The sequence below is a fragment of the Colletotrichum scovillei genome (genome assembly GCF_011075155.1).
Source record: "Colletotrichum scovillei strain TJNH1 chromosome Unknown Contig00005, whole genome shotgun sequence".
In the NCBI taxonomy this organism is placed as follows: domain Eukaryota; kingdom Fungi; phylum Ascomycota; class Sordariomycetes; order Glomerellales; family Glomerellaceae; genus Colletotrichum; species Colletotrichum scovillei.
Window position 1 is genome coordinate 399,018 of NW_023336263.1, and position 27,890 is coordinate 426,907.

Here is a 27,890-nt window from a genome sequence, read left to right on the forward strand (position 1 = left end):
CTCATGTATCCAGGTCAAAGGTACTCTGACCTTTGCTTACTCCGTAATTACTTGGTGGAATGGAGGAGGCCTGTTCGAGTTCCATATGGGTGACAGACGGATTCTCGCGATGGAACCTGGCCACTGCAAGCTAAGCAAGCGAGCCGAAGCTTATTGCACTCCAACCTCGCCCGTCAAATTGAGTGTATTTCCGACAAACGTTGCGTGATGTGATGTGCACAACTGCCGGAGCTCTTTTCCGTCACCATAGTTATGGATCAGGATAACTTCGATGGAGCCCCAGCTGGCCCGCCCCTCAGGTTCAGGTGTCTGTGCTGGATCGAGACAGACTGGACGCGTAACGGTAACGCACATGGCAGTGTGAGAAAGGAAAAAGTTCCTACAAAATCCTTGAGATGGGATTCTTGTGAATGCTACCCTACTGGCAAAGTAAGATACCTTAGCAGAGTGCCTGAGCTGAAGTCACTATGTACGCGACAGCTATTTTGGCATGTGTTTGCCAGGCGGGAAGATAAAATTGTCCGCGTCAATGTGACACCTCCTTTCAGGGTCCTCTTTGTCTCGAAACCCGCGGTTTTGATTTCCCATTGACGAGCCCACACGGGCTTACGTGCCCTCGCTCATGCTAAACCAACTGTCCAAGCAGCGCAACGCGAACAAGAACCGTCCCACCCCCACGCGAACCCGACGAGTCGTTCCTTTGCACGATCCTGCGCATCTTCAAAGGATGTTTTCTCGTTTTCTCTTCGCTGTTGCGCAGCCGCACACATTGTTGCTTGCGCAGTCCTAGGCCGCCGACAACACCACCACCACACCCCTTCCCGCTTGGCACGCTGTCACGCTGACTCCGCCTCCGGGGATCTCGCGGTTTGGCCGTTGGCCCGTTACCGTTGCTGTCTCCAGCCCCCGTGTAACCCGGTCGATCCTCTGCCTTACCAGAATACGTGATCAACCGAGGAGGAACCCGGGTCCCGCAGAAGGCTCCCAGGAGTTGAGGCATTACTAAACACCAAGACCTGCGAATATTTTACGCTCGTCCGTTCCGCGTCACGCTACTGGTGATCCTCTGCCCTGGCAGAAACACTCTGACGCGCAACACAGATCGTACGCAAAACCCACGAGGTATGAACAGTCACAAGTCGTCCGCGACGCGTGTCTTGTCTTGTTACCCGTTGACACATCCTCTGTTTTCCACTTTCCACATGTTCCTTCATATCCTTAGTCGCAACAAATGTCCTTAGCTGCCGTTGCGACGTTGGATGCCTAGCGTGACTAACAGTTATGGTGCTGCGCCTTGGCTGGACTTGCCGTGCAGGCTCATGTATGAAGACATGGTGACCCTTGCTTAAGGGTCCCTGGGCGTCGGGCGCAAAAAACAACGTACGGATACGGAAAACAGTTCATCGCACAATGAAGCCCAAAGGTCCAATCTCTTTCTGGAAGGCCACTAATACGGCACCTCCGAGGCTGATTGAAATTGCTGCCCACGGCAAGCAGATTTGGGGCCGCTGGGCGTGTTCTGCGAACAGACCGCGAAACAAAAAAGCCAAGAAGGAAGTTTGGGATATTTCCTTTCGCTCGCAAGAAAAGTTTCCGAGAGACGTGGCTTTTTGGTTACTATCGAGTCGGCCCGAAAGAAGAAGCTCTTCGTCGAATACCTCGGCCAAAGGATGGATTGATCTGGGAATGAGATGTGACGGATACGGACATCAACGAAGAAATGCGTATTTTAGAGTGCGATTAGCTATTCAAGGGTAATTATTCCGGTGCTGGGATGTTGACTCAATGGCGCGGATCCAGCCAACGCTTCTGAGATACACATGCGCCTGCTGCGTCTCGACGCTGCCGACTGGCCTGCAATTCGCGAGACTTTCTGCAGCAGGCACTGGTTACCGCATATTGTATGCCCCGATTCGTAGAGGCCTCCAGACTTGCGATGCTTCTGGTTGGGCCACTTGAAGGTCGGCGGGATCTAACCCTGGATACGAACCTCCACAGTCATTGCTGAACTTCTTACTTTGTCTTTTTACTCTGGTACAATCGCTATTGGCAAGAGGCTGTTTGGGCCGTTCTAGAACACGATTAGTAGTGAGTGACCAGGTTGCCGTGATGGTGGGTGATATCGCTGAAAAGCCTTTGTCCTTTCATCTCTTGGATGTAGCGGGTATCGAACGACATTGTACCGGCTAATTCCACTCGATACACACCTTGTTGACAAAGTACCACCACATAAACGCGGGTGCCGAGGCCATATAGCCCGATACTTAATTCCCAAGGTGTCACACGGTGACGTGTAAGTACCCCAGACAAGCAGGAGTAGTCCTTCCGGATTCGATGATGAAGCAGGAGGCGTCGTTGGCGTATGCAGTCGATAAGATCCTGTCTATTCATTTGATGTTCTGGAACAAGCAGGCAGAAGAGCGGTCTGGAATTACGAGAGGGGTAATGTGACTGGACGAACGAAGCAGGCTTTCTTATATTACGCCCGAACTCTGTGTAGGCAACCGCTCAAAGTCAACAATTATCGGTATAAACATCCCGAGTTGCTCGGTACTTTTACTTTGGCCTTAGTCTTCGAGTTATCATAGCGTAATGTAAGGATCAGGATGTTTAAGAAGATGTCTATTGCCTATCAACAGTGAATCTAGAGCCACGATCTTAACTTTCAGCTACTCCAAGTCTATCCAGCTAATTTCGTGGCAGTATTGAAGTCGAGGAGGCCACGGCATACATGATACATCGACCATGTGATGATATGATGGCTCATCTAAAGTATCTGGACGGCAATAACATGTACTGACTCATAAATCCCGACCAAACTTTAACTCACTTGCAATTCGTATATCTTACGCTTCAGCATGTACATATGTAGAATAACAGTAGGGAAGTAGCGCACAAGACGCTCTAAAGATTCATGTCCACGTTTACAAGGTGCGGACCATCTCCAAGCAAAAAAAGAGAGACCGGTGAGAAGATGAGGTTTAAAAGTTGAATTAACTCGCATAGAGCATTTTATCGTATGAACGGAATTTTGTCCGAAAGAGACTTGTTACGGTTCCCTTGACATCTCATGATCTAATCTACAAGTTGAGTAAGAATATCCAAGAATTGTTTTTCACTGACTCAAATTCCGAAGATAATAAGTGCTACATTAGTAGGACAGTATTTTGTCTTGAATCTGCCTGGGGTTTCAGAGTTTCTGATAGCCGCCTCACAAGTTATAGGAACAATCTTATGAGCCCTTCTGTCTCAGAACAACCTGAAATTGGCATGGACGATGGATGGAAACCTCTGTTTCCCGACCTCCACGATAGACTGACTGTCCGGCACTATGAGTCCTCTGCCACATGTTGATTTTCTAAAGAGGGTTCCATGTTTATCTTCTGTAAGCTTTTTGAGACTTTCTCCAAGTTTGTTTGTAATTTGAGTGAGCCAAAAGCCTGTCAGTCACTGAGAATGCATCACCCGACTCCATCTGCCGTCGTTCTGGTCTCGATCGTCAGTCGTGGCCCACCGAGCCAGCTTGACTCTGAGGGTCCTTAGCAGCACGCTTCGTCCCAGACGTCAAGCCTTGTTGGCTAAGTGGTATAGCGTCTCACTAGTATTAGTGACATGAGAAGATCGGCGGTTCGATTCCGCCACGAGGCAATTCGCAGCTCCAGTTGTCGAGTGATATCTTTTGTTTTGGGATCTCATCGATCAGCTCGCGCATGAGGCCGATTCGCGATTGTGCTCCACTTGTCCAACTCTTTCACATCTGAAGCGTCTACAGCTGAGCGCATTTGAGCTTTTGAAATAACGAAGCTGAAGATATATAAGTTGCTCAGGCAGTGAGTGAGTACAGTTGAATTTGCGCAGTAATTTCTTTCACAAGACATATAAATGTAGTTCGTTTGATACGCATTTTTGATAACAAGCGCACTTCGCAGAGAGTTGCCGGCGTTGGAGAAGTGGAGACAGCACGACTGAAGGACCGGCATCGGCCGTCACCTCACTGTCGGAGTCTCTTGCCTTGATCAGCTCCAAAGTTGAGCTTTACGTAAGGAACTTTGTGTATCCAAAGTGCCAAAGTAGCGGGGTTCATCCGGTTGATGGTATCGGGCATGCGATTAGCACCATGATATAAGAACTTCAGTCGTCTTCTGTCCATGGTGTGCAAGCTATTCGCGTTCCCTTTTTACTCAAAGTCGCTCTGCCAAGTTCCCCTCTCCCTCGCTCGACCGAATTGCCAACAGAAATTACACAATGTCAGCCGCCGACATGGATCCCGCGCAGCGTCTCAAAGATCGGAAGCCGATCCCGAAACCCGTTCCGGCTTATCTCCCGACCGCCGGCTCGGTGCTCACAGTCGACAAGGAGCTGTACGGATCCGCGCAGCAGGCCAAGAGAGTGTTGATTGAAGAGTTTACGCTGCCGATTCGGTCAGGAAGAGCATGGAAAGCACCCGCCGGTTCAATTGTGAGGATCAGCACGCCAGAAGGTCCTCAAGTCGGTACGTCCCAAAGATGGAAGATAAAGACTCATTCTCTCACAGCGAGGGGCGCTCATTCCGGCCACAGGTGACTTGAACATTTGGAATGCGCACAACCCCCGCGAACGCTTCTGGGCGAGTCGCACCAAGCAACTCCACGCCAGCCATGTTTCGACCGGCGACCGCCTCTGGTCCAACTTGCCTTACATGCGCCCGCTGGCCACCATCATCAAGGACTCTCTGGATTGGTACGGCGAGGATGAGCACGGCGGGCGTGTGCACGATCTCCTCGGCACGCGGTGCGATCCGTACATCAACACGGTTCTCAGCGGCGGCAACTACAACTTCCAGTGTCATTCCAACTTGACGCGCGCGGTGCTGCCGTACGGGCTGAACGAGCAGGATGTCCATGATGTAATCAACATTTTCCAAGTAACCGGTTTGGATGAGCAGGGGCGGTACTTTATGAATCCCTGCCCTGCGCAACCTGGTGATCACCTTGAGTTTTTGGCTGAGCAGGATCTTTTGATGGCTCTGAGTAAGTGTTACCCCCTCTCCTTGTGAGCGGGTCTGCGCTGCGACGACATTGGCTTCAACAGCCTGGATTGGTGTTGGTGACCTCACAGATGTGAACAAATGATTGACTGATCTCGTAGGCACCTGCCCTGGTGGTGACCTCTCGCTTTGGGGCTTCGGCGAGGACAGCGAGGAGGAGATGATCAAGTGCTGTCGCCCGCTCAAGGTCGAGGTATTCCGTCTCGAGGACGAGAGTCTCCTGCAGCGTGATGGCTGGAAGCCGGCCGAGGTTTCCAAGTACAGTGGGCGTCACGGGATGGGCATTCCTCTAGGGGAAGTTCGCAAGTGATTTTGATAAAACGGGAGGACTGTAGATGATGTTTTCTAGAGGAGTATAAAGGCTGGAAGGGATAGGAGGTGGTGACTGGAGTTAGGCGTGTAGATGAAGTGGGATGAGATCACTAGACATGAACAAGAGCACACGTCAACGTCGATGCCTCACATCAGGTTGAATCATTAGATGTAATTTACGAGTTGGCTATGATTTTTCAGGTCCCTTGCGTCTCCCGATGCCAAAGTACGGTCTATCCCGCTGAATCGGTAGCACCGCCGGCAGCAACCCCAGATGGTACGGATTATTCGCATCAACCCCAAACATGACCGATGCTGAACTTCTCTTCTGCATCGTCACCTCATCAGCAGCACAGCTTCCATGCAACTCCTGGTCCCACCACGGTCCTCTGACGGCATTGGCAATAGCCAAGAAAGTCGCTGCTCTGAACGGCAGACCGCGCGACTTGCTCCTCCAGATATCCAGACAACTGACAGAGAAGACGACGCTCAGCATCGCCAGCACGATCCACAGCACCACTGTCCGCATGATGTACACGTCCTCCTTGACCCTTGCCACTGCAGGCACGCTGGCGGTGCCAAAGTACCCTGCTGTCGAGATGGCGGCGATGGACTGTGCAATATTGCCAAAGAAGTGGCCCCAGTCTGCTGATGTGGGGATCGCGTACAAAGTATCGATCGTTTTGTCAACGATTTGGAGCTGCTCGCGGAAGATCCACCAAGGAATAGCAGTCATGTAGTCCTTCAGAACGTTAAGTGCCGCCGTATCGATGGCGGTGGTGTTCGATCCTGGGTTGCCCACGCAATCCGTCATCAAGGTGCCGTTGAACGTGCAGGCGCCGACTTCCCATGAGAACTCGGGAGTGCACTTGGTGCGGGAGATCCAGTGGCCCTCGGCAGTCTGTGTAAGGCTGCTATCATTGGTGTGAGTCTCGGCCTTGAGGGACGAGGAGGGGCCCGCGGAGATGAAGTATGTGGTGCCACCGATAGGAACGTTGTTGATGGAGTTGTTGGCTGCGCTGTTCCAGAGGCGCAGGCTCTGCGATTCCTGTTTTCTGGGGGTGAGATCGATCGTCTGGTTGGTGGAATCGGGAAGTGTAAAGGTGTATGAAGCGTTGCCGCCGTTGACGGAGGTGGTGAATGGTATTTCGGATGCTGCTTCGCAGTTGGCATCCCAGTGGTACAAGATAAGGCCGTGGTAGGTCGTGTTAACGTTGAAGGTCAGGTTGTGCGTCGGAATGGGGCCAATGACGCCAGAGAAGACGTCGACGAGCGCACTTTGGCTGACGATGTTCCCAACAAAGGTGTAGACGGTTCGCGAAAGGAAGTTGTCGTTGTCATCAAGAGTCTGCTTGAAGGTTCCCTGCCCGTCCCAGCCCATCGCGTTGGCCAATCTCGTAACAGACGAGTCGTTTGAAGGAAGGATGGGCATTCCCACAACGTCAACCCCGGTGATGTTTTCGTAAAAGGCTCCGGTGGTGAGCATAAGGGTACCGACGGGAACGATCGAGGTGCGGATGACGATGAGCGCGGCCTGCATGACAGCATACCACCACGAGTATTTCCCCAGAATCCGCAGCGTCCAAGCACTCGAGTCGTCTCCTATCTTGTCCAAGTCCGCCAAGAGGACAGGCCGCTGCGCCGTGAGAGCAAAGAGTCGAAGGTGTCGAAAGTCGTGCATGATCCATTGGACCAACATGCCCGCCGGGGCAAGTAGTGCTGAGAGGGCGATACCAGAGTAAAGCTGGTCGACCTTCAAAGAGTCTGGCGTGCGAAAGACGCGTTGCATGTAGTAATCTCTGTCCACCGCGGGTCCCTGATACGACCAGACAACCGCCGCCACCGCAGCAAGAAGGTATACCGAGATGCAAGAGATATAAATCTTGAGAAACTTGAAGTCCTGGAACCTAAACATACGTTCGGCCGTGGTTCCGCCATAGTGTAGCTGTCCGTCCGGCGGCAAAGACCCACTTTGCGGCATGTTCTTTTCGGCAGAGGCCCGGTCGTCATCGGAAGTCTCCCGTTGGAGGGAGCTGTACTCAATTTTCGAAGCCATGGCAAAAGAACCGACCGTATTCCTACCCGAATTTCCTGAACCTTGAGAAACGTGAGCACGCGAGCGGGAGGTGAACAGAGATTTAAGAGATGCTTTTCCGCCACATGCTCCTACACGGACACGGACACGGAGCAGACACACCCTTGCCTCCAAGGTCTGTAAATCTACTGCATGTCAGCCTCTAATTTCGTAGCCTGACGATCCTTCGACGACCCGCCCGGGTGGGATCAACGTTGGGCTGAAGGTCTAGCCCATCTTACGCAGCCACCAGAATAGAGCCAGCCCTTAATTGGACAATCCTTGCCCCGGAGTGAGAACAAGCATAACTAGGTACCCGCGCCTAGGGTGGCATCTGAATCAAGCTACCGAGCGCTGCGTGCGCCAAGACCGGCTTACTGTCAGCCACTGTTTGGAGACTTGGGTCCTGCCAGAGGGATCGTCTAGCCAAGGACCGCATCGCCGGGCTTGTCGCCGAAGATCTGGAAGAGAACTGAGCCCGACTGCTGAGATCGAGCGCAGCTGAAGTTCCCATCATAGCCGGCATGCATGGAGTTATGATCACCGTAGATGGATCATCACGAATTAACATCCAGGCCATGAACGGAGACCGTTGACATTGAGAGGACCATTTGCCTAACCTCAATAAGTAATTACTCTATGCGCATAATTATCCGCCACTCACAACTTTTTCAATGCTATTAACGTCGAAGCGCCGCGTTTCAATTCGAGCAACGTAGTTAAGACATTCATTATGTTCTCCGAAGTCTGGGGCTCCAAACCCGACAAGTATTCTGTGCTAGTCTGATATTTCCTCCTCTGTTTCATACAAAGAGCGGAGCGATGCAACTCAACCATATGCCAGGCTGAAAGACTGGAGCAGTGAAGTCCATCACCAATAACACCACAATTCCCTCGATGTGGTCTCAGAAATCACTGTGACACGGAAGAAAGCGTCTTCCTCCTCTACCTCTGGCTTCTCGATTCCACGCCAAGTTTCTCCCAAGTTGGTGTAGAAGGAGTCACTGTCTTTGTCATGAACGTAGATGGTGAAGCTTTCGAGATTCTCAAAGTCACCATGCTGGAGGGCATCGGCAAGCCATTCGATATCCTGGTATTCCAGATGATCCTGGCTTAAAAGGGTTAAGCTTCGAAGCGATCGAGGTAATGATGTGATGAACGCATTTGGGCCCAAGCCATTGTAAAACTTCATCGCAAAGTCCGATGGATTCACCGAGAGATGCTCAAGGTTTTTGAACATTTCGAAAGTGTCGAACCACTCGTCCTCCATTTCTCTATCCAGAGAGAATTGAAGAGAAATGGAAATCAGAGTATCTGAATGTTGGGCCAGCGCCTGTCGGGCCTTCATCGGGGATATGTACAGCTCATCCCTTGACCTGTCGCACACAATGTAATGAAAAGAATGTAGACCAGGCGGAATCCCGAGAAGAGGTTCCTCGTTAGGAAAACACTCATGCTCTAGAGGTGCATCCACGAGAGACAAGTGCTTGAGCTTTTTGAATCCATTGAATGCCGCTGCCGGGACGCTCTCGAACCTGCAGCCTGAGATCGATTCGAGGTTGGGTGCGAGACGAGCGAGCAAGTGGAATTCTAAGCTTCCGGGGATTGTAATGACGTGAGCGTCCAGACGAAGAAAAGCCAAGTTCGGAAGCAAAGCCTCCGGTGTCTCAGAGGGCGCTATCCAGAGATATGGCAAGACCGACCAGGCATTTTCAAAGTGGTCGAATTCTCCATAGTCGTCTGTTATGTCCGGACCATCTAGCCCAGTGATCATGACTTGAGATACACCTTGAAGCTGATTGAAGAGTAGCGAAGATAGTACGTTGTTGTACAACCAGGAACCTTTTGTGCTCCAATACAGTGCACGGCAGAGGTTTGTCTGATCCATATTCCAAGCCATATCATGTAGATTCTTGACATCATCCGTAGTTCGCTCCAGGTGGCAAGAGAAAGCCTTTTCAAAGTGTATCTGGACTTTATTCACCTTGGAGCGGAGGTCCTGGCGATGATAAAGAACCTTGATCAATGACAAGATGTTGATGCCGACTGGGTCCCGGACGGCGAGATAGATGTTGCGATAAAGAAGAGGTTGGGCTGCATATTGGAATGACTTCGAAACCCTGGAAAGAATCGCGAGCGTCTTCTGGTCGGCTGTCCAGTCATTGTGTGCGTTAAGTGGGCTGTCATCTTGAAAGCATGCGGCAATTTCACCCAGCATCTCGGGAGGAAGGCTCGATATCGATGCCATGATGGCTGAGTGACACGGTGTAACGATTATACGGCCGAGCGGATCCGAGAGAACAAGGCAGACGGCTGGTTTGATGCTATGGACTCGTTAGTCTTCCATATTCTCTGGGCAGAGTGGGTATTTTCTACCTCTTCCTGGCCGAGGGCAGACAACGGGAGGGCTGTGAATGACGCTTAGATTTGCCTGGCTGTTGCGAGACAATCCTCTGTCGGCGATGAGAGGGTGTCCTGCTCCGTGTTGTTTGACGAAGGCTCAGAATAGGATGATGATGGTGAGAAGGAAAAGTTCTCTTTTGCAATGGTTTAGGGGAAAGAAGGAAAGGCAGGTAAGGGGAGGAAGAGAATGGAATCGACGGGAATGAAGTCGAAAGCACCTCGTGTATGGAAGGAGCGAAAAGTGGAAGGCACCTGCCAAACTTTACCTTCGTACCTTCCTCAAGCTCGTCCTTTCCGGAGGGCAGGCAGGAACAAATTGCGACCTCTTACTAAAGCGGATTTCCTTCAAAACCGCAAGTCATTTGAACTTGGATCAATTCGCTGCTATTTGAATTCATACAGTCAGCAATTGAGGAATGCAGCCTTTGTTTTCTTATCATCATCAGGGCCGACATCTCTATACCTTCACTTCACTGTTGTAGAGCATATCAGACGCAACTAAACGTCATTCTGGAATAGAAAATTTCTTCAAAGTTAAGTATCATGTTTGGATGGTCTACGTAGTACTGCAGCTTCAAGATAACATGGTATCAAGCACAAGGTCAGCAAGCCACAGGCAGCTGCAAATTTGTGGTGAGTTTTTACTTCACGAGGCTATTGTACTGTAAGAGAGCCTTCACAGTTTGCTCATATTCACTCTGAACTACGAAATCTAAGCGAGAAATCAAAACCATACCGACTCACAGCAAATTACAATTGCTCCATCACAAAGACCGATATCTGGTGTTGAGGTTCCAGCCACACTGGAGCAGTGAAACAATGTACCGACCACTTCGCTGAAGACGGTTCTTGACCCTCTTCGCAAACTCCCAGTGAAGCTTCTTGACACGGCATCTACCTCGTACTCTACCTTGAAGATTCTGGGAACGTCGGTTCTTCTGCCTGTACAAGTAAGCATTCTTCTTCTTCCTTCGCTGGTAAAGCGTCTGCCGGAGCAACTGGCATAGCTCTGTGCCGGGGGTGAGCAACCTGCGGAGAAAGTCTCTATCCATGATAGCCTTCTGTCTAGACATGCGCTTGTGGATTTTGGCTTGCTCGAGGTGCAGGTCGACAATGTAGTCATCATCTTCGAAGCCTGAGCCGGTCTTGGATGCGGTGGGAGTCCTGGGCGGAGTTGTTAGTTCATCGGAGCGACGCTGGAAGGTGCGCACTTGGTCTTGGCTATTGAAACGGACGCGCTTCTTTTCGACTCGATAGGATGACCCCTTTGAGTTCTTGAGGCAGCTTTGGAGAGTTGACGTTGATTGCGACATATTGGATGAAATGCTCGGAGGGCTATGGGGTTTGAGGCTTAGACACCTGGGTATTCGGCCTTATGTAGTCGTAGACAAGCTGGAGCATTTGATCTTAGGTTGAAGGACTGAAGAAGTCGACTACAGAACAGGCAAGGAGATACATGACATGTCGACAATATGGCTCAATTCGAACAAGGGCTAAGAGTACTGCACACAATTCAAACAAACTGTGAAAGAACAACCTTGGCCATGACTTCGAAGCCTGGCTTTGTCTCCGACTGACACCCTCGAGCGGACCTCATCACCAATCTGAAAACAATCATTCTATTGACGAATATAAGACCGCGAATACAATCAAATGCGTAAGAGGCCTGTTTGGGATTATGGAATATGAGACTTGATGAAGCTGGCCAGCCCAATTGAACACCAGAAATGCGGGGTGATTATTTCGGCGCCGAGATGCCTGTCCAAGCTCAATGAACGGCACCCGGTGAACAGGAGCCCCGACCGACGTCATTCTCATGCTCTCATATCATTTGTGGTGATGGTTTCAGCCTCACTGCTGTGTATCGCTCATTTACACAGACGGTGTTGTATCTCTTGAGTTTTGCTGCGATCGCCAGGCTTGAGATGCCTCGCGAATGTCACTCCAGCAGCAGGTCAATCCTCCCCAGTCTGGTCCGGAGCGATTTACCCCGCTACCCCGCCATCCGGCCATTCAGGCCCCGGTATCACTACACTGTCAACGGCAACCTCTCACTTTCAACTCAACGGCTCTCATTTCAGCTCACCTCATCGACCATGGCTTTCATCCGCCCCTACAAGGCAACTGACTTTGATGCGACGGGTCATATCGTGCGTCTCATATCTCCTTATCTTGGCTTATCTTTGTCCCGCAGCGACTGACAATGAACCCAGTGCCGCGCCACGCTCCCACCGTCCCTCGAGCGTTCCGAAGCAGCGACCAGGACCGCGCCTTACCTATGGACACATCAATACACTCATCTGTCACCTGAGACTTGCCATATCCTTGACGATGGCGAGGGAAACTGCGTCGGCTACTGTATCGGCTGCCCCAACGTGAACGACTTTGCGAGCGCGTACCCCCGGTACATTAAAGAAGTCCTGGAGACGTCTAAGGAGCTGGACGGAAGAAAGCCTAAAAGTCTCGAGACGAAAGCACCATGGAACTTCCCAGACACGGGCGAGGTGAACGAGGAGGCTCTCCTGCAGCAGGCCTTCAACCCGACATGGCTGGTGCTCGATGAGGAGAGGAAGGAGCTTTGGGGCAACTGGAAAGCTACGATGCACATCGACCTGCTGGAGCCGTGGCAGGGCAAGGGCTGGGGAAGAAAGCTGATTGACAAGTTCGTCGAGAGTCTGAAAGAGGCCGATCAGCGCAACGGTGGCTCCAGTGGCAACAGGCTTTATGGCAAGGGCGTGCATATCGGCGTCGGTGGTGAGAACGACAAGGTCGTGCCGTTCTACGAGAAGTTGGGGTTCCGGGTGTATCCGACAGAAGAGAAGGGGTCAATCTGGATGGTGAAGGACGTTGAGTAGTTTTTTTCTTCGTCCAATCTCTCTTCCTGACATCGAGTCCAATTCAAAATACCACTACTAGCAACACCGATCTCTGGCCATCAAGATGGTACATTCTAGACAAAGTCGAGCCTCCAGATGTCTCCCAACCTCGAGTTGTCTTCCGCAAGACCTCCGTGAACAACCACAGCCTGCTTTACTCCATCAACCACCACGTCTGCATCAAACCAACCCCTCGGCGGGGGCGCATCCCCCTCGAACGAGACCTTCTCCCACTTGTTGGCTTCAATATCGAAACCCCACACGTCCGAGAGCATCTTTCCAGCACCAGCGTGACCCAACGAACTAGGATCACGCTCGCCAAACAGCGTCACAAGATACGGCTTACCGCTCACTTCAACCGCGACGAGCGCTGATACACTTCGCGCCTCGGGGCCCTCAACACCATCCGGCTTGTAGGTAATCGTAGACCACGCAGCGGAAGCGGGATCGTAGACATCAAGAGAACCGCCTTGCTCGGAAGTGCCATCGAAGCCATTGATACGGTATAACTTGCCTCCGGAAAAGGCAATGGACGCGCCGCCGCGTGCTGGGGGAGGTGCTGCAGCGAGCTCCTTCCATGTCTTTGACTCGATGTTGAAGGACCATAGGTCGGCGAGGCGGCCTTTCTCTGGGCATCCTGCGTGGATGTAGATGGTTTTGTTACCGTCTGAAGCAGTGCAGTGGTAGCTGCGTCCGGCTGGGTATGGTGCCGTTGCGTCGGTCGGCTTGAGGAGCTCCCAGCGAGCTTGAGATGGGGTGTATCTCCAGACGCTGCCAGATTCCTCGACGGGTTCCATGGCGATGCCGCCGCGGCCGGAAAAGAGATAGAAGGCATCTTTCAGCGCTGTGCTGGGGGCTCCGACTCTTAAAGAGGGTGCTTCGGTGTTGTTGGAAAGGGTCTTGGCGGAGGCCGAGTCTGGTAAAGAAGGTCGGTCAGTGGTGGAAGTTGGGGGGATGGATGGATAAGCATGAGATTATACCTTTTCCGGACTGGAGTTCGACAACATCTAGTTGGTTGTCTACGGGCTCTCGTGGGAGGAGTTCACCACCGAAGACGAATGCTTGGTTCCCGATTACCGAGACTGCTTGCGATGAACGCCTGAGACGGTCGTTCGAAGCAAGTCGAACCCAAGTAGCAGAGAGTTTGGCCATTTCCGCGAATAGCGAAGACTTCAGAGGATTTACTGGTCTGGTTTGGCGAGTAAATGAAGTATATTCGCAGACAGCAGCCGTACTTATAGCTGGATGCCCCTGTCTTCAATCCGTCAAGTCTCGATCTGATAAGGAGCTTCACCCAAGTCACAAGCAGAGCGCTCCACCACGCCGTCTGACCAACGACGTGAGGCATCGCTATATTCTTGCATCACTTAGAACGTGTCACTGAAGATGTCGGACGCACGATGGCTCGGCAGGCAGGGGTGTAATGTGCTCACACCGGAGCCATTATGCCCTCCGCGACTTATGTCATCGGAGCTGGTCTAGCAGATTTCCTTCCGCTTAGTCATGGCGACGAGCACAGTCGTAACCCTTCTCTATGGGAAACCTGCCACAGCCCATGGGCAACACGGAGGAGAAGAGGCTCCGTGTGTTCTTAACGCCGAAATCGAATCAAACAACAGCTTTGATCCTTATACACACCTCAAGCTCAGTGTTCTTCTGCATTCGATTGTCGCTTTACACAAGACCAAGCCCTGTTCAGCTAGCAGACATGTCTATGAAATTTCTCAGAGAATGTCACAGACACGTGATTTCGTTTACAAATAGAATAGAAGGCTTGGAAAAATAAATAAGAAAAAAAGAGTTCACCCCCCCGGTGCTGGATTGGGGGCTACATCTCTTGGCGCTCATGCTGGGAATAATTGGTGCTCGTGCTGAGATTCGAACTCGTATGCGCTGAGCCTGTCGTCGAGTAGGCTGGTTGGTGTGAATATTAATTGTTGACCATTAACCATTCCACCACCACGCCACAGTTTGACCTGACCTCCGACCTAGGAGGCGCCTGCTGTGCTGGTGACGGAAATGGAGTGGAAGGGGGGTATATACCCTTCTTGTGTATTCAGATGGAAGTTGTAGCATCACGTGCGGAAGGCACGACTGAGACCGCCTTCCCTTCGAGGTTTAAGTCTGATAAGCCATGCCTTACCTAGATGATATCCTGCTCTGTTCAGCATTGCAAGTGACCAAACACGCGTTAAAGCAGATGTTCTGTATCTTAAGTATCAAGATGAGGGAGCTGAAATCAGACATAAAGACATGGAATCACAGATCGTCCAATGTAATGGGAGTGAGCAGGAACTGCCTATCAGTCATATCACGACGGCTCCGGAGTGTCAGCCGTGATCAGTACTTAACACTCTTCAAGTTTCCCTTCCGTTGTCTTACTACTTTGCTTTATGTCATAACTTTAGAAAGCTGGCGATACAGGAGACTCATATGCGAGAGAAGTTCATAGATGATTGTTCAAATTTACAGAATTAATACCTCGACAGCAATCTGTCAAGTTTATTCTGTGGCTGGCGCATATGAGGTGCAGTGAAATGCCTGAATAGTATCCGACACCATACACAATCGACGATGCTATCAAAGATGGCGCACCTCAGTAGCATCCTACACCTTGCACCGCCGCGAACTTTGATGTGTTTGGCGAATTGAAACCTCGGGTTTTCAGCTAAATTCGATGTCTTCTGAGTAGCTCACCTGATTGGTAAGGCCTACGTATTCGCGGAAGGTAAGTTGAATGTGGTTTGAAATCAGTCACTTGAGAAGTTGCTTTTCCAAGCGCCCAGGAGAGACCCAGTGGCTCCTTCCTTGAGCTCATATTGACAGACCAGCTTGCTGTCCCGGCAACCATCCAGAATCACGGCTTCACCTTTACACCCTGAATATACAAACACCTATATTCATTCAGTCTCTGGCATCACGTGCTTTTCCCTTTTCAAATTCTTTTTTGAGTACATCATCTTAGGGTAGGAGTAACCGGACCTGTTCCTTCCCAAGCAAGGCACAATTTTTGCCCTGGACTTCCTTCCCCAGAGCAGAAGAGCCCTTCCTTTCTTGCCCATCACACACCACACCCAGTGTCTCCTTTCTCTCCTCTACATCTCCAACCAGGGAGACTCATCGAGGCATTCCGGTCCTCCATCGATATTCCTCCTACGTAAGAAAGCAGCTGCACGGCGGAAGAAGCCCACATCAGGTACAAGATTCCTTCATGATACTGCTGACAGACCAAGCTAACATCTTTCCGCGTCAGAAACAGAACGGAATCCCTCATACTTTCCCATCGTCAGGCTTTCTACCCTATAGCATTCCCATTCACCTCCCACTCAGCAGTTGCTGCTACGTGCCGTGATCCCACGGACACATTGTCGTCGGCTTCCAGAGACTTTGTTCATGGTTTCCCTGTCAGTGTCTATTACTACATCCGATAGCCAAAGGATTGAAGCTCACGATTGAACAGCCCACAGCAAGACAATGCCGGGAATCTCTGATATACCCGTAGAGGTCTTTGAACAGATCTGTTCTCAACTCCGATGCAATGATGACGAACTCAACGAAAAGGAGTGGATCGCATGCCAGAGCACCCTTCTAAGCATCTGCAGAGTGTCAAAGGCCTTCCACAAGCTCGCGAAACCTTACCTGTATCGCCAGATCTTCATTGTTGCGGACAACTTCAGCGACACAAAGTTCTTCTCCCTGATCCGGGCCCTTGTCTCTCAGCCCACCCTCTCTCAGCAGGTCCAAAGCCTGCGCATATCTCATGCTCAAACATACTATTCAGATGACGGAAACTGGCGCGACTACAAGGAATACCGCACGCCTTGCAGCATTGAAAACTGGGACTTCCTCACCAACACCGTCAAAGATCGACTGCCTTGGTTCTATTTCATGCCTCGAGATCCGATTTGGGAAACCACCAAGATAACCGTCAGGGAGATCATAGATCGCGACTGTGACATCGAACGCGCATTGCAAAACCTTCTCTATGCGCATTTGCCTAACTTGACCACATTGCATTTCTCCATCCAGATTTTAGAAGACCGCCCCTTGTCCGGATGGGAGGCTCATATCTCTCAGACGAGGGGTTGCAACGACTTCGTTCCATGCGTTCGAGAGCATTTCCAGCAAGTGAAGAAACTTTTCATCTACGGAGAAGATGCCCAGACACCTTTCCGGCTCTCTGGCATGCTGTTTTACAATCTGTGCATGCCCTCGACAGTCACGGATCTTTGCCTCAGGAACTGCGAACTAGTACTGGCTGATGCTGGCGGCTCTTTCTTCCCAAAGACCTGGAGCACCAAGAAGGTTTCCTTGATCGACTGCACGATGACAACAGACGTCTTGTCTGAATTGACAAACGACATCTTCCCATTGGAAGAGTTCGAGTACGTCGTGAACTCCAAGTTCGAGGACAAGATCGCCCTCGTCACTGCTGCTGAGACAATCGACCGCCTGAAGTCGTATTCTGACTCTCTCGTCGACCTTCGACTTCGGTTCCGGCTCTCTGACGGAAAGCCGATCCGCGAGGACGAAGAGCCCTACAAGCCCTCCGACTTCTGCGGCTTCAAGAAGCTCAAGACCCTCGTCGTTCACCTTGCGGACTTTGGATTCCACGACAATCCTAATTCGACTGTTCCGGCCGTCAGCACTTTGGGATTCCCCAAGAGCATTCAGGATCTCAGAGTCAACGAGGTTCTTTGAGATGGCATATGTTGCGCAGATGATGCAGGGATTGATTTGGAACTTTGGAAGCAAAAGGGAGTGGAAAGGTTAATGGGTGATACGGATTTGCTTTGGGCCGTTCTTTGATCATGCCTCTGGACTGGCTTTGTCCATAATAATATCCGGGCTTGGCAGATCTGGGGCTGGATAGGAAAAGAAAGAACGGTCCGAAGTGCGCTGCGCACTTCACAGCACATTGTGAACAAGGGATGGGGTAGGTACGAAAGCAGTCGACTTGGTCTTTGGAACATAGAGTCTAGATACTTCTCAGCTAGCCATACCATCACCTTGAGTCGAACTCGAAGATCCACAGCTCGATGTGAACATGGAGTGATACCACGTTTCCCTCATTTGAAGCCTGTTGATCACACTTGCGTGGCGTATCAGCAAGGTGTGACTCTGACAGGCCTTGGTGAATTTGAGGCACAGCCCTTTCGGAAGGACACAGTCACCATGCGTCTCCTGGATGCTTTCACCGGCAGCATTGTATGATGTATGATCGTCGACAATTCAAGTCGCAATGACAGACATGTCTTTGTGAGACGAAGGAGTGCATGACATTCGGATACCTTTTGCTCTGTGCTCTGATACAGCTCAATGAAATCACAGAGAAGCTTGTTACTGGAGCATCTTCATTGAGTGTGTTTGAACCCAATCGTAATCCTCTTTGCTACGAGAGTAAACCCCGGATATCCATCAAATCCATGCAAGATAAGGCCTCGAATAGCCACTCAGCTATTCTTTGTATCGTTTCCGCCCACAGTTCGCTCATCTCGCAGCCATTGAAGCGAGGTCTGGCCAATTGGCTTCAGAACTTCGGAACACTACCACAAACGAATCTCCCTTTGCAAGGAGCCATTCAGTAATATTGTCGTTATAATGCTGATTCCAGGAAAGCAATGGCAAGTTTCATTCCGTTCGAAAGGGCGGTGGGATGCGCGTTACTTGGCGTCAAAAGGCTGTCTGAGGTTTATCATTCAAAATCCCATGCAGCATGGGCATACGGTCGTCTCGAGGGCTTTGAAGATTACAAGGCGAGACAGACGGTGTCTGAAGGAGTTGCGAGGAATGCGCTCTAAGCTCTCGCTGAACACAAACGCAATGGCCTGGGGAACTCCGAGTAGCAAGTCGGGAGTCATATTTAGCACAATAGTGCGATGTCCCAACAGCATATCATCAAAATCTCACCACGACTCTGCCGAAATCAGTGGTTTATAGGTAGAGCAACTAGTTGGGAATGCTTCAAACATCTTTGTTGGCAACCGAGCGGTGGGATTTCTGAAGGATTAGTCGCAGAAGCTGATCTTGGGACGCAATCAATCAAGAATACCTCACGTGTGGCCTCTCTGTAACCTTAACCATCCGATGTCTCATTGTGCCATGTGTTAGTCTGTGCGTAAACTCCAGTCGAAGCTTCTCTGAATGGCAAGAAGGGGATTTCATCTCGTGACGAGGGCAGAGAATGCTACATCACGGTCAAGCAAGGGCCTTTCCCTATTCGTTTGAAATGATGATCCGACAACCTGTCACCTTGTCACCCTCTGGGGCTCGGCCGGCGGGTTTGAACAATGACCAATGCCAAGGTAGTGATTCGCCAGAGATGCAATGATTCTTTGTTGGGTTACATTAGTTACCAGGGGCAATGTAGCCGGAAAACCGTCATCGATCGGTCTGAAGGTTTTCTGGGCTAGACTGTGCGTGTCTGTATGTGAGCTCCGACTCAGAACGAGCACCAGGGGAATGCCATGGCGGAATGCTCCAGATAGAATCCTTGCAGCAGGCTCTCCCCGAAGCCAGTCCAGTAGATTTCGGCAAATCATAGGGCTGATCGATCTAGCTTATCGTTTACTTTCTACGGACCGCTCCGTACGTGGAGTGCTCCATCGCCTGTAGAAGGCGGCGCGCGGGTTCCGGCAAGGCCCCGACTGCAGCGGGAGCTATGATCTACTTACCCAGACGGGAGAGGCCGGGTAAATGGATGCTATAAGTGCTCGGTAGCTCTGCGAAATGATTCGATGATTCGATCTATTGGCGTTTGTAAAACGGTCATCGTTTTAAAGACGATGTTTATTGGTCGTTGGCGCAGCCCATTGGTACTGTATGTGGTTCATCCCTCTAGTGAAGCTTTAGATGGGCCTGAGCTGAACCTTCTTTGGATTTCTGTATGAGCTGGGTTTATTCCGTTTCATTTCGAGGAAAGTCAATTTGGTGTAGTAAACAACAGATTAAACCCTCGGCCGACTGGACGTCCGGTGTAGCACGATTCAAACCGGCTTGCCGGCGGCCTTTAATGGCACGTAATATGAATCTCTGGGAAGTTTTTGAGGCGATCTAGACTTTCGAAATTACCTAGATAATAGACCACCTCCGCTGGACCGACGACAGCAGATATATAGATTTGTTCAGTGTGCTGATTGAAACTTACCATTCCTTGTGACGCTTTGCTGGTCATTCATTCAATTCAACACCTGTCGCTAAAACACAATAACTCTTCATCTCCGGTCAAAGTCAACATGTACAGCTCGGCATTGATCATGGTCCTGTCCGTAACGGGCAGCCTGGCCTCTGTTCTACCACGAGCGGAGGACCCGGCCTTCAGATTCCAAATGGCCCCCGATAAGGCCAGCCGATCGCCTTGCCCGGTCCTTAATGCTCTTGCCAACCACGGCTACCTGCCACGAGATGGTATGAATATCACCATGGATCAGCTCAAGTTCGCTTTCAGCAAAGCGCTCAACATCGACGAGAAGGTCACGGTGTCACTTAGTACACCCGCCCTTACAACTTCGACCACGGGGAACACGAGCACCGTCAACCTGGCGGACATGGTTAAGCACAACGTCATCGAGCACGACGGAAGCTTGTCTAGAGCAGATCAGGCTGTTACAGGTAACGCCAACAAGTTCGACGCTACGGTCTGGAACCAGGTCAAGGCCCAGTTCACCGGTCCGACGATCGACATCAAGACGATGGCAAAGGCCCGGAGCATAAGAATTAGCGCTGCGATGGCAGAGAACCCACAGTTCAACCTTACACCGGCTCAAGTTAAGACTTCCTTTGCCGAGTCTGCCTTCATCTTGGGCGTCATGGCGGGTGACTTCAAGGCCCCGATGGCCCCGACACAGTTCATGAACATTATCTTTGAGCAGGAGCGATTCCCGTTCAACGAGGGATTCAAGACATCGGCTACCAAGGTTACGGGAGATCAGGTTGATGCCTTGAGTGCGGCAATCATGAAGGCCACGACATGAAAGACCAGTGAGGGGTTACAGAGGGAGGACACATCTCTTAATATCCTTGAGTACATGTCAGTATGTGCAGCCAGGTCCCTAAGCCACTGATTTCTCATATAGGGACTCAGCTAGATATTCCATTTACTTGATTAAATTAAAACTTGGGATGTGCTTGCTCTTGTGGAATAATTTAAACATGATACGTCCCTTGAGTAGCGGCGCATTATTACCTTACTTATGCGATGTTGTAGGCAGTGAGGTAGATAGACTGGACGTAATTATCAATCCCCATGATTTGTTATCTGACAAACCCTACACTTTCTAGAAAGACATAACAGACGAAGCCACAAATATTAACTTGAGATGAACGACTCGTACATGTTCCGCTAATTACTTGACTGATCATACCTCAAACGTGGTTTTCTTTACACCCAATCCACAGCTTCAATATTCTGCGAGCATATTCTGAAACCAAATAGAGTAATAATTAAAGCCTATCAAACCACACAGACAGCGCTGTTCGAAACTCCCTTGAAGGCGCCATCCGGCTTCCTGAGAGAAGCAAAGCCAGAGACCAGCCCGGTGACCGAGTCTCTGTTTACGCCACCGCCAACGGCAACGCCTTTCTTACTGACACTTATTCTTCTGAGGCTTCTGACAACCTTCCCATAGTTGCCGAAGAATTGGTGGGCCCTTACGTCCTGCCCTGTGACTATCCCATGTCCAAGGGTCACTCCCCAGGTACCCGCGACGTTGATCGCATGAGCCTCCGAGTCTCGGCCCGGCTGAAGGAGAACCGAATAGATGCAGCCGGTGTACCTGACAGGCCGATCCGCCACATCTGCCGGGAAGGTCCAAGTCTTGCCACCATCGAGAGATAGAGGATGCCACGGAGTGACGACGAGCTCGCCAACACGACACATAATCTCCCTCTGCACGGGTGTCTTGAGAACAGCGACGACCCGGCGCGGACCAGAAGGCGTCTGTACCGCTACACCTCTTCGAAGAGCCTTGATAGGAACCGTTTGGCCCGAGGCGAGGCGCACAGGCGTCGAGGAGATAAAGCATACACCGGAGGAGCTGTTGTACGAGCTCATGTGTACTCGTCCGCGGTGGGTAGCCGTGTGCTGGTTGGAGGGCTTGGGTGGAGGAATGCTGTCGAACGCGTGATCCAACTTGTTCCTGCATGCGATGAAGAGAGGGCTGTCGACTCCGTATCGAAGGGGGCCAGGGTCTTTGAAAGTGTTGCAAATTTGGCGGGTGTGCGCATTCAAGTATGAGGGTATGTAGTGGACGCCCCATTTCTTGTAGTATTCTCTGTTCGTCAAAGCTAGAGAGACTTGACCCTTTGGCTGCGCACCTTCGAGGTCCTCAATAAGAGACTTATTGTTGGGATCGGATGGAAAGCGCTTTGCTGGGATGTCTTTGATGAGTGTCTTGAGCTCCTGAATCTTCTCGGATGAGATACGGGGCAAGGCCTTGTGCTCGCCATCGGCAGCCATGGGGATGATGGTTGAGAGGAAGGAACAAATCTTGGAGCGAGAGAGGTGGTAGACGAGCTCAGATTCGGGAAGAGTTGTCGGGTTCAGAAGCGATTGTGTGGTGCTTTGTGTATAAGTGTTGCTTGCCATGCGAGAATATTCAATCGAAGCCTTGATAACTGCATGATCTGAGGTGAGTTCCGCCGGTGCATCTACTCGAAGGTAGATGTCCCTCGGTTGACCATATTGCAGATTCCCAAGTAAGATCGAGAGCTCATGCTGATCTGGTATGTCGTTCTCCATGTCACCTCCAATGATTACCATTAGTTCTTGCTTGTTTACAGACTCGCCCATCGCCTCTTCGATGGTGAGCAGCGGTGAGTAAGTAAGACGCAGCGTGGCGTTAATGGCGTATGTTGCTTGTAGATTGGCGACAGCATGAACAAATACGGTTCCCTAATCACCACTTGAGTTAGTTAATGCAACCAACGAGCACAGGCAACATACAATCATTCCGGAATCGGGAATAAAGGCGTAGTTTCCGCCTCCTTCCTCAGCGATCGACTTCAAGAGGCCAGATCTCAAGTTGTATCCAAAACCAAAGGTGTGGATCGAGGCTGGTAACTTCTCATCTTTGAGTAGCTTCACCTCTTCGCGCATCTTCGGCACGTATCCTTGGCCAGGGCACCTTTCCGAGAGTTAGCCTCAAAGACTCTTAACACATACACTTAGAGATACATGTTTGACTCACATCAAGTTCGGCTGCCCGTCCGTCAGTACCATCATAGCCGGGACTCTCCCCGTCTTTTCGTCTGATTCCCTATTGAAAAGGGTGATAGCTTCCATTAAGCCTTTCCACAGATTGGTTGCATCCGTGGGAACCATCTTCTTGATGTTCTTCTTAGCAAGACCCTTGTTCTTCTTGTTCATCGGAATCAACTCCTGAACAATCTTGACTTGGGATGCAAAGGTAACGATACCGAGCCTGTCACCTTCATCAAGGGTCTCCACGATGGTAAGGGCGGCGTGTCTGACCAAGTCCAACACCGACAAGCCATAGTTCTCCGCCACCTCACCAGGGTTAGCCGGAATCGGGGCGTTGGCGCCCATGCTGCCCGAGACGTCGATAACCAGGACGATGTCGCAGGGTACGTGAACTGTTGGCTTCACGGGCTGTTTAGGGGGAGTGATTTTCGCGAGGATACCGTCTCGCCCTGCGAACGCGTGAAGGGACAACGCGACGTCGTCCGAGGTATCGTACTCCGTCATCGTGGCCGTTGGAGTATCACACCTGGACGATTCTGCCTTGGTGTCTTCGGACTTGAGCTCTTCGAAGGAAGATTCTGACTTCATGTCTTCATCTTTAACGACGATATTGTCGGTGCTCTGTGAGAGACTTTGGAGAGAGTACTTGGTGACCTAAGAGATACAATGAGCTACTTGGTTCTTGGAAGCTCGAGCGTAAGAGACAACCATTGTGATATCGTATAAGTCTTGCTGACAGTTGGAATTCAACTTCAAATGTGACAATCACGAGATTGAGCTGAGATGCGAGGTTGGATGCAGGTCTTTGGAGTTGCGAATTCTACCAGGTGAGATGTGCCCCGAGGTTGTTTACTTTAATACAGAATTGGCCTCATTGCCGAATGACTGGACCGGATCCTTTGAGGAGTATCCGTACATGCGGTAAGACTCACGCTGACGCCGGACAATGAATTTGGCCTCACTAAGGGGCCTGGTCGATAGTCTTTTGCTCGAACACACGGTATCCAATGACAGCTTTTGCCATCTCTCCTCAACATCTCTTCAGGAGATTTCAGATGGAAATTAGCTGCTTCTGCCTAGAGACTAAGTGGGATTAACCCTTCTGTAAAAACGGGAAATGTATCGCCCTACTCAAAATTATGGGTGTTGAAGGGCAGTGTTCACGTAAAAGGTAGCTCAAACAAAGAGGCTGTTCCGCGTTTAGGTGGGGAGTCAGAGGTCCGAAAGCTGGCCGAACCGGCCATTCGGTGCCCGGCCCTCGGACGGGGGCGTAAGGCCTTCCGCAAGGCATTCCGTCTATCTCTAGTCTTTGAGGTACGCTGTTTGTCGTAGTAATTTACTAGTTGGGGTGGTGTGGGCATGCTTCGCCTCACCTAGGTCGGTGAACCCCTCAAAGGCCTCGGCCATGACTCCCCACCAGGGGCATTCTAGGTGGACCAACATACGAGAGACACATAAAGAGTGCCCTCAATCACTCTCCCAACGGACATTTAACACTCCGCATGCACCAAAGTTCTCTCTCTATCCTGAGTTCTGCCTCTTCCTGTGCCATATCTCCAATTCCATCCATCTTAGATCCGAACTATTCTGCCTAGCCTATTCCAGTTGACCGGAGACGTAGGCTGAGGTGCTGACAGGCGAGTGACTCAAACGCCGCTCTTGTCAGACGCACACGGCCAACGCAGGGCCTTTTTCAGGCTTCAGCTTACCCTCATCGTCTCAAGTCGATCCGGCTCACAGACATTGGAGAGGCCAACTTAACTCTCTGCAGGAAGTCTAAAAATTGAAAAAGGTGGTGAGATCTCGTCCGGCATTGAATCCTGACCTTCTCAGAAGATCTGGTACTTTCGAACCCTGCGACACAGCGTCCCGTTGCCACATGAGGGTCCCCCAGTCTCCCGTTCCCCTTTTGCTGGGATGGACGACGTAACGATGGGTGATGCCTTGCGTTAGAAGACAGTGATTCGCTCCAATTCCCTCCCACTAATAGTGACTGCGCCGCACAGCAGCTGGGTCCAGCAGCGCGTCTCTGGTGCGTTGCATTGTTCCAAGACGGGGATGGCCGCTGTTCTGGCAGTCTGCGAGGGCAACTCTGTCCCCACAAGGGTCCCTGTCGCGCCGTTTTTAGAGTTCAACGTGCATTCAACTTTTAGCAGAAACATTTGCGTCATAGCTAAACTTGGGGAAGAGGGCACAAGATTCTGGAGAAAAGGGGGGAATATGCCTAGGTAGAAAGGAAGCAAGGTGAGAGCTGGGCCGGTAGACCGAGTTCAGCGCGACGCTTGGTCACTTTCGGCGATGGGTCGCTAACAACTTGAGGGGCCTAAAGTTAGTGCTGGCTCAATGGCATAGGTTTTCAAGGCACATACGCAGGACCGCCGCTGGTTGTTAACCTCGAGCGTGTGTAATCTTTATTTGATTCTTCTGACGTAGAAGCATGGCAGGTAGTCACGGAAGATATCCGCTGTGAGGATGGCATGCATAGAAGATGAGAAGAAGACGTAGTATCCGGTTGAGACACTTGCCCACCCAGCCATGTCTGGACGCGCTTTGGCAACGTCATTGGGCTGTGCTACGACACACGCCTGGCGCCAAGAAGTCCCTTGACCCAGAGTGAACTCAAACACACGAGAGAAAATGAAAAGAATATCCAACTTGGGCATGCGTGCAGGACATTCAAATCATCCGATAGCGGGGAGGGAGGAAGTGAAGCACGGAAACAGACCGCCGTTGAAAGAAGGAAATTATCGGCGCAATACAACGCAATGACGGCCGAGTGTCTTTGATTCGCTTGGCACCCGCCGGTTTTTTGAGGGGATTGGGTCTCGAGCACCGCGAGAATGCCTCAATTACATGCTTGAACGGGGTTTAGGACGTTTGACAACGGAGGAGCAGATCTGAGAAAAGGCCCCGTATGACGGACATCGCCGGATGGGCTCCTCACCAGCGTTTTGTCGAGCTTGAGTCGTGGGCTGTCTGTCAGTCGATTCATCTCCACGTTTCTCTTTTCGGGGTGAGCCGACGCAGGCCGCATTGAAAAGACCCATTCTCTTTGTCCTTATTTTGGGTCATTTTCATATGGAGAGGAGCCTTGTTTTTGTGGACTCATTTGCCGCTCTGTCGAAGACCGTTTTTGGTATTTTTCGCCCGTCTTATTCTTCCCCAGATTGACTGTGAGTTAGGCTCCGTTGTTGTATTGCTACACACCCCCTTTTCCCGTGTCATACAGTGTGGCGTTTGCTTGTTGGAACCTTCGCCAAAACTCAGCGCCCGCTTCTAAAGGCTGAAGCAGAGCTACCCCAGATCATCGAGGAACCTTGCCATCCGTGGTTCGGTGGCGCGGGAAGTGATGCGACTGCTTGGCCTCCCAGAGGCTGCCATTCTTGCCCCAGGTTTTCCACTTTCACCCCCTCCCCCGAAGCGTCAAGTCTGACCGTTTCGCTTCGACAGATCCCACTTGAGTCGATCTCGCTCATCTTGCGGGGTAGCAGAGAGACATTTGACATGGCATGCCGTCAAGGCCCTCAAGGGGCGGGAAGGACGGTTGGGCAAGAGTTGATCATCTTCGTTGGCATACCGAGATCAACGACAATTGTGTTCATCTCTGGACCTCAAGCTCGGGCGGAAAGGAAGCTGGCTGGTCAGGTAGTTGGATCGTCAGAGTGACTGACAAGCTCAAGCCTCCGGTCGAGGAGTCAGAACCTCCCACATCATCCTCTTGATTCCCATCGCCGGCATTCGACCCGAGTAGCCCGGCGGCTGTTGGCTGCATCATGGTGTTCCCCCCCTCCTTTTCGGATAGCATCCCCCCAACTCCCAAGTTCCCCCTCCATCTTCCATATCTTCTCTCCACATTGTAATCGCGGGCCTTTCATTAGCTCGGTGTCCATTTCCATTTCCCCAGCATTCGCATAATTTTCCTCGTCATCCAATGAACGGGAAGCCCACGATGTCTCGGTCCAACCAACTGCCATGTGTGCGTTACCCCCCTCGACCCGGAACCGGACTACAGGTAGTGTACCCTGGGCCGCGTCGAGCTGCCTGCAGGTCTTCGTGCAGCGCAAGCGACGTGGGGGGGATTGTGTACCCGGAGATGCGCTACAAGAAAGCTTGTGAGACGAACTGCAGAGTACTTTGCTCACTACTTTCATCTCCCGCGCCTCACGCATGCAGATGACAGAATAAGGAGTGAGTACACATTCGCACCCTCCATCTGAAAGTCGGATTCTTCGGAGCTACCTAGGCCTGCTAGCTGGCAGCTGTCTGAAGCTTTCTATAGCTGTGATGTCTTTTCTAATGCCACTAATTCCAAGTGTTGCTACCGTTCAGAACTCCGTCGGGCGTCGTGCCGCGCCTCACTTGTGCAGCACTGACAGTGATGGCTGCCATTTCTGATTATAGCGAAAGAGGGGATGGAAGAATAGAAAGCCAACGAGAGAGTTTGCTAGTAAATGAGGTCGCGTCAATGTGTGTGCCATCCCACAACCTAGGACAGACATTTTCATCTGTGCATCTCCAAGCGCTGCGTTTCACCCGCCGAACCCCGGAGCCTGCCGATGGGTAAAAGGGTAAGGGCTGGGGAGATTGTTCTTGGCGGTAGAAAGCATAAACTGAATGGGGGCAAACGTGTGGTTGATGTCCGAAAAGTGTTACTCGATGGCTGAGGGTAAGAGAATCACAGGAATTCCGCCGAAGTCGCATTCTCCCCCTTCGCGGCTTCGCCCAAATTCTATTCCCCCTTGGCGTTCTAGCGCACGTTCCTTACACCTACGTCAGGCCATCTCATCAGTACTAGGGTGTGTGCGGTCTCCTCGGGTCGTCATTCGCCCGCGAGAAGGAGATGAGAGAGTTGAGAGACACAAGCGCAGCACTGAGCTAGGGCGGCGGCTGGGGAGACACGGGGGGCCTATCCACTGCATCCTTCTCACTCTTTCGGTGTACGAATGTCTTTCTCGCACTTCTATTGAGTTCTCGAGTTGTAATAAGGCCCTGTCAACA

The 27,890-nt window shown here is 51.2% G+C and overlaps 9 protein-coding genes across 9 annotated transcripts; 4 read left to right on the top strand and 5 right to left on the bottom strand.

Moving 5' to 3' along the window:
• The first annotated feature begins 4,159 nt into the window (after window positions 1-4,159).
• Window positions 4,160-5,414, top strand: HER10_EVM0001718 (uncharacterized protein). The gene is made up of 3 exons (XM_035471457.1): window positions 4,160-4,492; window positions 4,560-5,009; window positions 5,128-5,414. Exons 1-3 carry the CDS (start codon window positions 4,246-4,248, stop codon window positions 5,334-5,336), a joined length of 906 nt encoding a protein of 301 aa, XP_035333743.1. The 5' UTR covers window positions 4,160-4,245; the 3' UTR covers window positions 5,337-5,414.
• Window positions 5,415-5,525: 111 nt separating this feature from the next.
• Window positions 5,526-7,394, bottom strand: HER10_EVM0005798 (uncharacterized protein; the record flags this gene model as incomplete). The annotated part of the gene is made up of 2 exons (XM_035475402.1): window positions 5,526-6,377; window positions 6,468-7,394. The coding sequence occupies 2 exons, from the start codon at window positions 7,392-7,394 to the stop codon at window positions 5,526-5,528; spliced, it is 1,779 nt and encodes a 592-aa protein (XP_035334007.1).
• Window positions 7,395-8,283: 889 nt separating this feature from the next.
• Window positions 8,284-9,660, bottom strand: HER10_EVM0005453 (uncharacterized protein; the record flags this gene model as incomplete). Its single annotated transcript, XM_035475069.1, has 1 exon — window positions 8,284-9,660. One exon carries the CDS (start codon window positions 9,658-9,660, stop codon window positions 8,284-8,286), a length of 1,377 nt encoding a protein of 458 aa, XP_035333986.1.
• A 919-nt stretch (window positions 9,661-10,579) lies between these two features.
• Window positions 10,580-11,128, bottom strand: HER10_EVM0008367 (uncharacterized protein; the record flags this gene model as incomplete). The annotated part of the gene is made up of 1 exon (XM_035477892.1): window positions 10,580-11,128. The coding sequence occupies one exon, from the start codon at window positions 11,126-11,128 to the stop codon at window positions 10,580-10,582; it is 549 nt and encodes a 182-aa protein (XP_035334185.1).
• Window positions 11,129-11,737: 609 nt separating this feature from the next.
• Window positions 11,738-13,092, top strand: HER10_EVM0003408 (acetyltransferase). Its single transcript, XM_035473084.1, has 2 exons — window positions 11,738-11,965; window positions 12,029-13,092. The coding sequence occupies exons 1-2, from the start codon at window positions 11,741-11,743 to the stop codon at window positions 12,668-12,670; spliced, it is 867 nt and encodes a 288-aa protein (XP_035333848.1). The 5' UTR covers window positions 11,738-11,740; the 3' UTR covers window positions 12,671-13,092.
• HER10_EVM0006222 (kelch repeat protein) lies at window positions 12,766-14,135 on the bottom strand (the record flags this gene model as incomplete). Its single annotated transcript, XM_035475814.1, has 2 exons — window positions 12,766-13,378; window positions 14,125-14,135. The coding sequence occupies 2 exons, from the start codon at window positions 14,133-14,135 to the stop codon at window positions 12,766-12,768; spliced, it is 624 nt and encodes a 207-aa protein (XP_035334037.1).
• Window positions 14,136-16,165: 2,030 nt separating this feature from the next.
• HER10_EVM0003520 (uncharacterized protein) lies at window positions 16,166-17,392 on the top strand (the record flags this gene model as incomplete). The annotated part of the gene is made up of 1 exon (XM_035473194.1): window positions 16,166-17,392. The coding sequence occupies one exon, from the start codon at window positions 16,166-16,168 to the stop codon at window positions 17,390-17,392; it is 1,227 nt and encodes a 408-aa protein (XP_035333855.1).
• A 2,534-nt stretch (window positions 17,393-19,926) lies between these two features.
• Window positions 19,927-20,664, top strand: HER10_EVM0001362 (uncharacterized protein; the record flags this gene model as incomplete). Its single annotated transcript, XM_035471112.1, has 1 exon — window positions 19,927-20,664. One exon carries the CDS (start codon window positions 19,927-19,929, stop codon window positions 20,662-20,664), a length of 738 nt encoding a protein of 245 aa, XP_035333718.1.
• A 479-nt stretch (window positions 20,665-21,143) lies between these two features.
• Window positions 21,144-23,480, bottom strand: HER10_EVM0008584 (von Willebrand factor type A domain-containing protein; the record flags this gene model as incomplete). The annotated part of the gene is made up of 3 exons (XM_035478100.1): window positions 21,144-22,583; window positions 22,635-22,815; window positions 22,879-23,480. 3 exons carry the CDS (start codon window positions 23,478-23,480, stop codon window positions 21,144-21,146), a joined length of 2,223 nt encoding a protein of 740 aa, XP_035334205.1.
• Between the last annotated feature and the right edge of the window lie 4,410 nt (window positions 23,481-27,890).